The sequence below is a fragment of the Urocampus carinirostris genome, chromosome 12 (genome assembly GCF_059441175.1).
Source record: "Urocampus carinirostris isolate Australia breed hairy pipefish chromosome 12, RoL_Ucar_1.0, whole genome shotgun sequence".
Classification (NCBI taxonomy): Eukaryota; Metazoa; Chordata; class Actinopteri; order Syngnathiformes; family Syngnathidae; genus Urocampus; species Urocampus carinirostris.
Genome location: NC_142360.1, coordinates 25,729,390 through 25,742,459, shown reverse-complemented (window position 1 = coordinate 25,742,459; position 13,070 = coordinate 25,729,390). Strand labels below are relative to the sequence as shown.

The 13,070-nt window shown below is 41.3% G+C and overlaps 1 protein-coding gene across 2 annotated transcripts in view; it reads left to right on the top strand.

Annotated features, from left to right (window-relative positions):
- ptprc (protein tyrosine phosphatase receptor type C) overlaps positions 1-13,070 on the top strand; it is a 51,588-nt gene that overhangs the window by 24,331 nt on the left and 14,187 nt on the right. For both annotated transcript variants that reach the window (XM_088348925.1, XM_088348924.1), the window contains exons 13-25: positions 14-74; positions 156-264; positions 380-417; positions 3,571-3,662; positions 4,823-4,913; positions 5,030-5,106; positions 6,342-6,378; positions 6,450-6,547; positions 7,264-7,389; positions 7,458-7,612; positions 10,338-10,473; positions 12,559-12,708; positions 12,820-12,910. In XM_088348925.1, the coding sequence (XP_088205051.1) occupies positions 14-74; positions 156-264; positions 380-417; positions 3,571-3,662; positions 4,823-4,913; positions 5,030-5,106; positions 6,342-6,378; positions 6,450-6,547; positions 7,264-7,389; positions 7,458-7,612; positions 10,338-10,473; positions 12,559-12,708; positions 12,820-12,910 (1,261 nt within the window). The remainder of the gene's footprint in view (positions 1-13; positions 75-155; positions 265-379; positions 418-3,570; positions 3,663-4,822; positions 4,914-5,029; positions 5,107-6,341; positions 6,379-6,449; positions 6,548-7,263; positions 7,390-7,457; positions 7,613-10,337; positions 10,474-12,558; positions 12,709-12,819; positions 12,911-13,070) is intronic.

Genomic DNA, 13,070 nt, shown 5'->3' with positions numbered 1-13,070 from the left:
TCTTTTGTTCCAGATCGTCGCATCCAACCGAGACTTCAACAGTACTAGCTCGAGAAAAGTAGTAAGAACAAATTGTAGGTGCATTTCTTTTTACATTTATTTACACATTGATTTTTATCCCCCTATATGTGAAATGATGTCCTGTCCTTTGTCAGACAATGACAAAGCCCTGACAGGTTTTCTTGTCTTCCTCATCATTTTCACATCTGCGGGGCTACTATTGGTCATCTACAGGATCTATGTCGTGAAACGCAAAAGGTTCCGGTAGGCATATTTCATCCTTTGACTGAATCATCATCAGCTTTTATTCATTTTATTTTGTGTGGTACGGTACACAACCGTGCTCAATAACAACATCACCTCTTTGTATTTGTTTCAGGGACATGGGTGAAAACTTGCTTCTCATCCCCAATGCAAGTAAGCCCATCCAATAAGTAGCAAACGTATTATTGTCTTATACATAAACTCAAACGAATGCTACAGTATAATTTCCTCATATAGTAAGCAGTTTGTCATGTTACTAAAAAAGGAATTAGTTAATGTTATTAGTTACTTCATTTAAAAAGTCCTTCACTTCCTCCCCGCCAAAATAATGGATGCCAAAAAAGTAGCATGTTACTGTGAAAGTAGGCATCTAGCTACAATCTACCATGTATACTTGCATAGAAGCCAATTACCTGTCACGATTTGTCAATTGCCCTCACCTGCGCTCAATCGTTCAACCCCAGCTGCCACTCGTTCCCTAATTAGCCCTCCTCCTATTTAAGCACGTCATTCTCGTTCACTCCAGGTAAGGCCGTACTGTCACGACTAGAAAAGCCATGGACCCAAATGCGTAATGTTTCACACTGTACTTTACTAAGAGATCGGGGAAGTCAGGGCGAGAGGAAAAGACTGCAATCTGGTGCTCGCTGGACAGGTGGAATAGGAAGCCCCTGCGGCCAATAACAGATGGCGAGGAGGAAAGGCAGGGCCGGAGAGCAGAGCGTGATAGTGGAACCAGATTAGTCGGGTAGCCGGGACGGGAGAACGAAGCATGATCGTGGATCGGAACAAGTCGGGTAGCCATAATGGGAGAACAAAGCGGGATCATGGATCAGAACAGGTCGGGTAGTTGAGACGGGAGAATGAAGCGTGATCTTGGATCAGAACAAGTCAGATAGCAGGAGAACGGCGCGTGAATCAGGGTTCGATACTGGAAACAGGGGATGGAATCAGGCGGGATACTTGTAGCCGGGACAGGAGAACAGAGCGTGAATTGGGGATCAATACAGGAAACAGGGGACAGAATTAGGTAGGATACGGGTAGCCGGGGTAGGAGAACGGAGCGTGGATCAGGGATCGATACGGGAAACGGGTCGGGATCAAAACGGTAGCCAGAGTCAAAAGTGCTTGCATTGCATGCGCTGAGGTTCGCTGACGGACTGACCAGGAGTGAACGAGAATGACATGCTTAAATGGGAGGAGGGCTAATTTAGGAACGAGTGGTAGCTGGGGCTGAACAAGTGAGCGCAGGTGAGGGCAATTGTCAATTCATGACACGACCTAAAACAGCTTTAAAATTCTGTAAAATAATCCTTTGTTGATCGCGCAGGTTGCGTTCCAAAAAGTCCCGTGATAGTCAAAACCCGAGAAGTAGAAACATTCATATGTAAGATATCAGTTTTCTTTTTTCTCCAGGTATGGTGTAAGGCAGGTGTCGGGAACCTTTTTGACCCAAAGAGCCATAAAAGCAAATATATTTTGATTTTTTTTATTGAGAGAGCCATACCATATATTTTAAAACCAAATTCAGCGAAGCCTCCAAACACGCTCTCCTGAAAAAAAGCTCAATCGTGGGGATTCCACTGTGTAAAAGAAATTAAACTTTCTTGACCCATATATTTTTCCATATTTAATCAACAATGGTACGGTCATTCATGTATTTTTGCCCATTGTTTATATCGATGTGTTTGTTTTTTTACTGAATGAAATTTTTTTGTCACAAAATATTAAACACTGTCCCTTTAGGAGTGTTGAGGCTCATTTTTGTCCCAAACAAACAAGGTGTGAGCAAAGTTCATTTGTAAAAATGGCACAAAATACTGCAAACGAAGATGCCATCGTATTTACCTTCAGTGCAGCTGGGACTGGGTGAGGCAAAAGTGCCCTGTGTATAGAATAGAATAGAATATACCTTTATTTTCATTGTTAATAAATGGGTGAACATATTGTGACAACTAAATTGGACGTGGCCCTCCAGTTGCACATTTAAATGTAGGGATCTCATCTCATCTCATTAGCCGTACCGCTTATCCTCATTAGGGTCGCGGGGGGGCTGGAGCCCATCCCAGCCATTTCCGGGCAGTGGGCAGGGGACACCCTGAACTGGTTGCCAGCCAATCGCAGGGCACACAGGGACAGACAACTCATTCGCTCATTCACACCTAGGGACAATTTGGACCGGCCAATTCACCTGAAATGCATGTTTTTGGATCGTGGGAGGAAACCGGAGTGCCCGGAGGAAACCCACGCAAGCACGGGGAGAACATACAAACTCCGCACAGGAAGTCCGGAGCTGGATTTGAACCCACGACAGGTTCCCATGACATGAACTGTGCCGCACAAGCGCTAACCACTGCGCCGCCGTGCTGCCTAAATGTAGGGATAAAAAAATCAAAAAAGATAAAAAAGATAGTTTACACAATATTTACACAAGAAAGTGTGGGCATGTAGGAATGTATGGCCCCGCCCTTTCCTTTTGCTCACCCAATCAAATTGCTCTTGGTGCTTTGCTTTGGTGTTTAGAGTTTGTTATGTGGCTTTTCATCATAAAGTGTCTCAAAAATGAACTTCGATCGTTCAATGAGCTTCCACAAAGACTTGAGTTACACCCAAAATGAGGTCTGTTGTGTGACATCTTGACTGTAGTGAAAATTGTGTCCTATATACACTGGAACAAACCCTTATCGCTGTCAGCATTTTCTCAGCTTGACGCATGTAGAAATGGGCTGTTTTTGGAACAATACATAAAGTCCTATTTTATCTCCGAGCCATATGTCCTCTTGAAAAGAGCCATATGTGTTGCCGAGGTGTATAGCAAAAATAGTTTTAGAAATTGAAAGACCAAAATTAGCATACATTCACAGTAAATTCTGTCCTGAATTTTTTTTCCCGTTTGTTTTTCCGGTATAAGGAAATATGGATAGAAGACTTCAATGGATTTATAACTCGCAAGGACAACAGGAGAGAACTCAAACTTCAGATAGGATTCTAACCAGTTCACAGGGCCTTCCCCTGAGCCCGCTCTTTTTTTTTTAAATATCCTAGTTGACAAGACGTAGGCTGTGGTTATCAAAGAATAGCAACAAGTGACAATTATGTGAACAATGCATAATAGTCAAAATACCAAACTGCAATCCTATGCAATCTCCTTTGCAGGTGTCCATATCAAACACAGAATTAACTATTAGTGAATAACCTGCAGTATAGTATGTTTTCCTGTTTTTCTAGCTCTACAAACAGTGTTGATAAAATGAAGTCATTACTTCCTGGTGGAAAGTGTTTCTCACCGGCTTATCTCTTGCTTAGCATCCGTAGAGCCGATCGAAGCCAACCTTTTGCTGGAAGAATACAAGAGGAAACTTGCTGACGAGGGGCGCCTTTTTCTGGAGGAATTTCAGGTGCTTTACTTTCGTCTATTTTCGGGTCAACCATGAATGAAATAATGAATGAAACTTTTATTTCAAACATAACAAATCGAAAAAAACACAAGCAATGTTAACGTACATGTTCGATAAAGAGTAGGAAGAAGCATATGTTTATTAAATCTTACCCCCAGACCTCCTTAACAATTGCATCCCATATCAAGATCCCCTGTGTATTTACATGTAAAAATCAACGTATGAGTATATATATTTACATTGGTTCTGTGGATACACACTCCCTTCATTATCATCATCACTACTTCCATCACTTTTTTTACCATCAGCATTATCATTATTGCTGTCTCCATATATTTTCAGCATATTATATAATCATAGTATTTATTATGATAACATTGGTGAACTCTTGGTGAAATGTTTGGTGTGAGTTGTCCGTCATACAAGTACCTGCTATGTTAGGGGGTCCACCCCATGCAGCAGGACCACCATTCTTAAGTGTCCTGATCTGTGCATTAAGAAGACAAGGTACAGGAGCTTGAGCCAGATGCCTCCAGTATCAAGTTCCCACTTGTCTGCCCTAACTATGAGATCTGCACAAAATGTCTGTTTTGTGTTCTTTTTAAGATTTATATCTATGTGAATATATCCCCATTTATTTTGTTTGTGTTTGATTTTCACCATCCTCACCAACACATTTATTCACCTCATAGGTTTTGGTTATAAATATAGGTCCCGATTGTGATGGATTTGGACCCTATATTTATAATCATCAATCACCATCTTCATTATCATGCTTATATGCCAGTGTTTCTCAACCTTTTTGGGTAAAATGTGAATTTCTGACATGGAATACATTTTATGGTCTTTAGAAAATGTTAGAAAAAAGATAATTTATTGCATTATAATTACTACATTTAAATGCATTATTTGAAAATAAAAGAGCAGATGATAATCTTACTCGTTTTAAGTTTATTTTTCAAGATTAGAAAACAAAAAAATAGATCTTCATAAATAATTTCTCAGTTGACAGAATATATTGCTATTATTAGATACGTTTTATCTTTAGCCTTACATGAGGGGGAAAAACATTTTAAATGAACAAAATTTTCTACCAATTGGGTAAGATCTTTTAGTTTTATCTCTAGCCGTGTTATAATTGAGAAACCTTTGTCTTTCAGAGCATCCCAAAATTCTTCACCCGTTACTCGATGAAAGAGGCCAAGAAAAACTGCAACGCCTCGAAGAACCGTTACTTGGACATCCTGCCATGTAAGCAAAGCAGTGAGACTGTACAGCACAAATAAATCAACGAAGTAAATAAAAACAATATGTAAATAAAGACAACTTGTCATCACACATTTGCTGTATTTGCTCTCCTAAAACAGACGACTACAACCGAGTCCAGCTGAGCACAGGAAACGGAGAAGCGGGATGTGACTACATCAACGCCAGCTTTATTGATGTATGTACTCACAAACTCATGCACTAAAGCAAGGTCGTCAAACTCATTTTAGCTGGGGGCCACATGCTTGAAAAAAAATCTCATGGGAGCCAGACTAGCAGATTTAAGATAAAGGAAGAAAGAAAGACACAGAGGGAGAAAAAGAAAGAGAAGGAAAGAGAAGGAGAGAGGGATAAAAGGAGAGAAAACAAGGGAGACAGAGTAAGAGAGCGAGAGGTAGATAGAAATAGAGTACAATAGAGAGCACAAAAGAGGGAAAGGGGGAGAAAAATGAGAGAGGAAGAAAGAAAGGAGAGAAATGAAGACACAGAGAGAAAGACAGAAAAAAATTGAAAAAGAGAGAGATAAAGGCAAAGAGTAAGAGAAAAAAGAATCGGAGGAGAAAAAAGAGAGACAAAGAGACAAAAAGAGTTGGTGTGAGAAAGAGAGTGAGAAAGAACAACAAAGTGAGAAAAAAGCAAAAGTGAGAATAAGAAAAAAAAAGGAAGTGAGAAAAGGTCTATCTGGTGAGGGGGGGAGCCCTGTGGGGGTTGCTCCGGGAGTTTGGGATACCGCACAATCTTATCAGGGCTGTGCGGTCCCTGTATGCCCGATGCCAGAGTTTGGTCCGCATTGCCAGCAGTAAGTCGGATTTGTTTCCAGTGGGAGTTGGACTCCACCAAGGTTGCCTAACCTTTATAGACAGAATTTCTAGGTGCAGCCGTGATGGGGAATGGGTCTTCAAGCTCTGATTTTCAGCTCTCACTGGAGCGGTCCACAGCCAATGTGAAGTGACCGTGATGAAGATCAGCACCTCCAAGTCCGAGACCATGGTTCTCAGCTGGAAAAGGGCTGCATACTGCTTCCTGGTTGGCAATTAGATCCTGCCTCAAGTGGAGGAATTCATGTATATTCGGGTCTTGTTCCATCCAGGTGAAGAAGCTGAGCTGAAAGGCAGGCTCGATCTACGTTCCTACCCTCACCTATGGTCATAAACTGTGGGTCATGTTCGAAAGAACAAGATCCTAAATACCAGCAGCTGAAATGAGTTCCCCGCTGTTTAGATGGGCTCTCCCTTAGAAATAAGTTGAGAAGCTCGGTGAGGGACTCAGAGTAAAGCCGCTCCTCTGCATTGAGAGGAGCCTGTTGAGGTGGCTCTGGCATCTGATAAGGATGCCTTCTGGACGCCTCCCTCAGTTATGTAACTTTTGTAAATGACTTCACACTCAACTTATTGAGCGTTTGCTATTGTGCAGGGCTACAAAGAATCCAAGAAATACATTGCAGCTCAAGGTAATGCATTGTTTTATATGTTCCATTTGGTGTATTTTACCGCATGTATCAAAAATGTATATGCACGTCAGGACCTAACGAGGAAACTGTGAGTGACTTCTGGAGGATGATCTGGGAGCAGCGGTCTACAATCATTGTCATGGTGACTCGCTGTGAGGAGGGAAACAAGGTATTGAGATACAGAAGACTATCTATCTATCTACCTTGGTCATATCCCTCAAGAGGGGTGACCGACAGCAAGACAACACATACAAAAACAAAGAAAATAAAAGGTAAAATAGCAACAACAAAAAAACCACACAAACATTTTTGGATTGGACCATGGCCAACCCAAATGCCCAAACACCCAAATAAGTTAGGCATCTCGGCACCCAAGTTGGTCATGCTTTCGTCCTTCCAGATGAAACGGGACACAATAAAGCGGCCATGTCACTCGGGTCAGGGTGATACAACACACTCTTCTGTTCAACAGCAGGGCCCACAGCTTTCACTGGTTTACCCCTGCTGCATCATACAGGTGCCCTGCCCATCTCTTGGAGCGATTCCACAATCCCACTATCCTTTCATAACACCTTTCCACTCCTTCCTATCACCAACAAGAGCTCTAGCTACCATTATATTTAGACCTCTTTCCTGCAGTGCACTCATAACACCATCTATCCACGTTAATCGCGGCCTTCCTCTTGGTCTCCTTCCATTGACTTCAGCTCTGTAGATCCTCTTCAACATTCGCTCCTCATCCATCCTCTCCATGTGTCCAAACCAACCGATTACTCTCTTAAACAGAAGACAGAAGACTCAAATTTAAAAAAACCAAAAGAAAACAACATTTTTTTGACATCTGTGGCTGTCAGTGAACGTTCTCTTTTTCATGTTGTGATGCAGAGCAAGTGTGCACAGTACTGGCCTTCACATGACCGAGAAACTGAGATATTTGAGGAGTTTGTCGTCAAGCTCAATTCGGAAGATCACTACCCCGACTATTCTATCCGTCGATTTCACCTAACCAATGTGAGTCCTCTGTGAAAGTGTCAAATTTTGCCAGAGCGAGAGTTCGACGTGTCATTGATTGTGCGTAGAGGAGAGAGAATTCCGAGCGAGACGTGACTCACGTGCAGTTCCTCAGCTGGCCTGACCACGGCGTCCCTGAGGAACCGCATCTCCTGCTCAAACTCAGACGCCGTGTCAACTCCTTCAAAAATGTTTTCAGCGGGCCAATCGTCGTCCACTGCAGGTAAATCCAGTTTCAGGTGGTTTTAGTCTTATTCAGTGTTGGGTGCGTTGATTTAAAAAAGTAATTAGAGTTATTTACTACTTCTTGCGTAAAGTAACTGGGTCAGTGACTTAATTACTCTATAGTGTCAAACTCACGGCCCGTGGGCAATTGTGCACTGCTCGCACATTCTCAGCGCACAAGAAAATCTGGCCAGCGCACAAAAATGAGGGCTCAAAAATATTTATTAAGAAGCGACTTAAGTCAAAGTTACCGAAAAAAAGAAGGAAAAATTTAGAAAAAAAGCCAGAAAAAAAGAAAATAGAGAAATGTAGGGCAGCACGGCGGCGCAGTGGTTAGCGCATGTGCGGCACAGTTCATGTCATGGGAACCTCCTGCGTGGGTTCAAATCCAGCTCCAGACTTCCTGTGCGGAGTTTGTATGTTCTCCCCGTGCTTGCGTGGGTTTCCTCCGGGCACTCCGGTTTCCTCCCACATTCCAAAAACATGCATTTCAGGTGAATTGGCCGGTCCCTAGGTGTGAATGAGCGAGTGAGCAACCAGTTCAGGGTGTCCCCTGCCCATTGCCTGGAGATGGCTGGGATGGGCTCCAGCCCACCCGCGACCCTATTGAGGATAAGCGGTAGAGCTGATGAGATGAGATGAGATGAGGAAAAAAGTAAATAGAGAACAAAAAGAAAAAAGGAACAGCTCGGAGAAAATAAACACAATGAGATTTTTTTAAAGGAATTTAAAAAAAAAGTAGAAAAAAAACACAGAAAAAAAGAATAAAAAGTTTGTGTTGCTTTCAAATAATATCCAATTATATCAAGTGAATCTTGTTGCCAAAATTGTACTTCCACTAAAAAATGTGATTAAGTACAGTTCTGTATCTTACAACCGACTAAATAAGCCCCCAAAAATGTTAATATTATGCGACAATATATATCAGGAAATAAAAAGAAATGGATATCTTGTGAAAGAATTGTAAGAACAAACGACGTTTGTAGGCCGTACAACCTTTGCAATAGTTCATGAGTCAATTCATTCCAAAGAGAAAATACTTTTGCATTGCCGGAAACTCAGCAAAATCTAACTTGATGTCAAGTTTTGGACATGTTTAATAATTTATTATCTTGCCACACTTGCCGTTGCTCACTGTTGTTTCAAGCGTTGCTCACCGACTTTGTGTGAACGCTCAGACCAGTGGAAAATTAGAGGGAACATTGCCCGTGAGCCACATCTCGCTTGGCGAACAACTATATTCGGCCCGTGAAATCTTGTACTAGAATGGACCTGCTATATAAAACGCTGATAACTCTCAAACTACAGATCCTATAATGCAGCGCTTTAGCTTCCTTGCCACCGCAAGACTTCCAGGAAACAGTCTCGCAAGGATAAAGTTAGATGTAACTTGACAAATGCAGCCACTTTTAAAACTATATACTGACAAACAACACGACGGCCAGGTGAAAGACAAGACCGACAAGTGCATTTAAAGTGAGTCTTTAGTGTCAGGAAGCGGAGTGAAACTATCAATCACAATGTAAAGGAAGGCTAAAGGGAGAAAAGCAGGGTGACGTTTCTGCTGCTGTGGATTACGCGGATGATAAACCCCCCGATGGCTGAGAAAAAAAAGCCTTTCGAAACTGAAGAGAGGCTGAAAATATGTTAACTGACATTGCTGGTCTAATGTGGCCGTAACTAAATAATTTAATGTAAAATGGCACTACAAAACAAAACATCAGAGTAAGCTGAAAAATCTGAATACAGAGCAGAAAGTTGAAGAGTTAAAGGGGAATATGGCTCTTTTCATGAATACATATGGAGATAAAATGATACCCATGCAAATCTCATCCATAGCGTCCTAAACCTGACAAGTACAGAGTTGAGTCTAGTGCCTGCATAGCTGGCATTGCGCTAATAGTATAAATGTTTTGGTCCAGTCAAGGTGTTACACCAACAGACCCCGTTTTAGTTGTACGCCGCTAAGGAATCCTTCATATGGAACCTCATATAGGTTCACTGTTAAGACAATTTGTGATAAAAACCCATAGAAAAACTGTAAACAGCCAGTAACGTCAGCCACGCACACAGAGCAATTTGATTGGATGAGCGGTATGGGGTGGGTGGAACTAGTCCGACTGCACCGTCTAAACTGAAGGTAAATACTTCAGTAGCCTTGTTTGCAGTATTTTGTAACATTTTTACAAAACAACTCTGCTTGCACCTTGTTTTGAAACCATTATTTATTCCAAAGAAATGAAGGGCAATATGAACCTCAATGATCTTAAGTACTTGCGGGAAGGAGACAAGTTTAAAGCGGTATATTTGTTAATACGGGACACAGGAATAATGCCAGAGCCGTTTTCATAACAAATCATCTAACGTCACACAGTGAAAAAAAATGCACAGAAAAATTAGATTTTTTCATGAATTTTGTCTTAAAATATATGGTGTGTCTTTTTCAAAAATGAAACAATGAAAATATTTTCCTATTATGGCTCTTTGGGTCAAAATGGTTCCTGACCCCTATGCTATAGAAACATTCTTGTGGGGGGCCTCAATATAAACGTGAATCTCACACTAGTGTACTATTTCCTCAACTCTTAAGGGGACAGTGTGTAACATTTCAAATGATAAAGATGAACAGGATGAAAATGCATTTGCGACTCTGCTTTTCCTCGAGGTTTTGTCTTCAAACTGATTTTGTCCGGCACACTTATAAAGATTTCCTCCTGTTGCAGTGCCGGTGTGGGCAGGACGGGCACTTACATCGCCATGGACGCCATGATGGAGTGTCTGGAGGCAGAAAACAAAGTGGACATTTACGGATATGTTTTCAAACTCCGCAAACAAAGGCGCCTCATGGTTCAAGTGGAGGTAAACTATTACGTTTTTAGCAAATAATAAGATAACAGTATTGGTATATTTTACACATTGAATTAAATCAAATAAATGACATGGAAAGAACAATGATTTCATTCAAAATCATCATTGTTAAATGCTAGTATACTTTCAACCAGCCATTTCGACCACGGACCATTGGTATACAGACGCTGCCCTTCTTACGAACGGAATAGGTTCCGAACTATCCTTCGTGAGTTTAATTTGTTCGTAAGTTGCTTTATTGCTATATTTTGTATAATTAAGGTTTAGATAAGTATGTTTAAGGCTTGTATAAGTTATCTGTATTGTTTTGTACTAAAAAAATAAACATTTCATAAAATAATATGCTCTATAAAGATAAATAAAGTTGAGTTTATCTTACTTTTGGAAGATGAGATGAGGCGACTTCCTCTTCCGTGGTAAACAGTGGCTGAAAAAAAGCGTTCCAACCATTTTCTCAACCGCATCAAGCTTTCTTATTCCACTTTCATTTCAAAAGAAACGACTCGCCTCATCTTCACACTTTACACCAACCATATTGAATGGATGCGCGAGATATTAAACAATGAAAATGTAAAATTGAGTAGTGCGACGAATGTCACAAGAGTTGGTGCGAGAGTGTAGAGGAGCGAGAGAGTTTAGTTTTGGAGAGAGTTTGGTGTGCTGACAGTTTTCGCTCTCCAAAGTAAGTGTTTCTGATCACTTTTTCATGAACGAGGAGCAATCCATTAGCCACACAAAATGACACGCTACATTAGTGGCAGCGGTGGGATTACTAGCAGGTGAATAAGAGATGTTTACATACAAATTAGGAAGAGGAAGCAGAGTTTTTCATTTCTGGGTGGATTCTGGGTGACCCCTCACAGCGCCACCACTTGACACTCTTTTGTGCACTTTTCAGCGGCACTCGCAAAAAAGTGCACAATAGAAAATATAACTTACAGCAATGTCTGGATATTTTTCAACATCCCGAAAAAAATGTTTGTATCTACCGTTTTACGTAAGTCGAATGGTTGTAAGTAGGGGAGCGTCTATAGTTACACTTTTTTTCATTTTTTTTTTTAATACCACATTTTTGGGTATATTTTTTTCTCTGGTCCAATGGTCATTGAGAAGTAGGTATCATTCAGTGCAGGGACGATTTTAGGTTGAGTGTTTGGGTGTGCTGAGCACCCAGAGTGTCTTATCTCACTCTCTTCTTCCACCAAGAAGAACCTGGTCTGTGCAGTGTGCAATTGCGCACACGTGCAGCTTAGAGGGAACGTTGATGTTGTGTTATATGTGTACAGTGGAACCTCGGTTCTCGACCATAATCCGTTCCAGAACCCTGTTCGAAAATCGTTTTTCCCATTAAAAGTAATGTTAAATCATTTTAATCCGTTCCAACACCCTGAATGTTTACCATGAACGGAAACATGAAGCTAACCCAGGCTAATCGTACGTTCGCGTTAGCGTAATCTTCCGTACGAAAGATTACGCTAACATGAACGTGTAATAATAAAAAAATCAGGCTGTTTACACGTCATTTAGCACCCAGGTCTCCACAAAAAGTGGTGAGCAGTTAAAGGATAAAGAAAAGAATTATGAATAGGATTTCTTACCTTTGTGGTGGTCTGCAGAAGACATGCTCTATTCCCTCGAAAGAAGGGAAACTTGCACACCTTCTTCATTTTGCTATTATTTCTTTCTTAAATGCAATAGTTGTACGCACTTCTCTTCTTTTTTCACCTATAGCAACTTTGCTGCTTGCACCGACCTTCTTCGGAGGCATAATTAGGGGCTACAACACTACGTTCACCGATATTAAAAGCGAAAGCGAAAAGAAGTGCGCGCGCACGTCATAACAGTTCTTCACGAGGGGTGGGGGCAATCTACACAATCTACACCCGTACGCCGCTCAGCATCGCACCCTAGCGTACCGGCGTTCGAACTCCGATTTTTTTGAACGAAAAGCGAAGCAAGAATTTCTCGAAATTTTTAGACGAGAACAGATTTGTTTGAACTGAGAGGCGTTCGAAAACCGAGGTTCCACTGTACTTTATTATGAAAGCGCCGTTTGTGTTTTGTGCAACTCCGCAGGCCCAGTACATCCTGATTCACCAGGCCCTGCTGGAGCACAACCAGTTCGGAGACACCGAAATTTCACTGTCCGAGCTCCGCAGCGTGCTGAAAGTGCTTAAAGAGAACGATTCGGACAACGAAACAACTTTATTAGAGGATGAGTTTGACGTACGGATTTTACTCCAAATCTGTCTTTACAAAGTCATTGTACAAATACTAGACTTTTTCCTATTATTCCACGGAACAACTTCATGGAAAATGTATTGTTGTTTCTTTCAGAGACTTCCCAGTTACAACAAATGGAAAACATTCAACATCGGCCTCAGAGATGAAAACAAAAAAAAGAATCGCTGTTTATCTGTCATCCCCTGTAAATATGACCTTCACACTTCATATTATGGAAAGATAAACAAGTACCGTATTTTCCGGACTATATGTATAAGTCGCACCAGCCAGAGATTGCATAATTAAGAAGGAAAAACATCTATAATTCGCATTCGGAGTATAAGTCGCATTTTTGTGGTGAAATC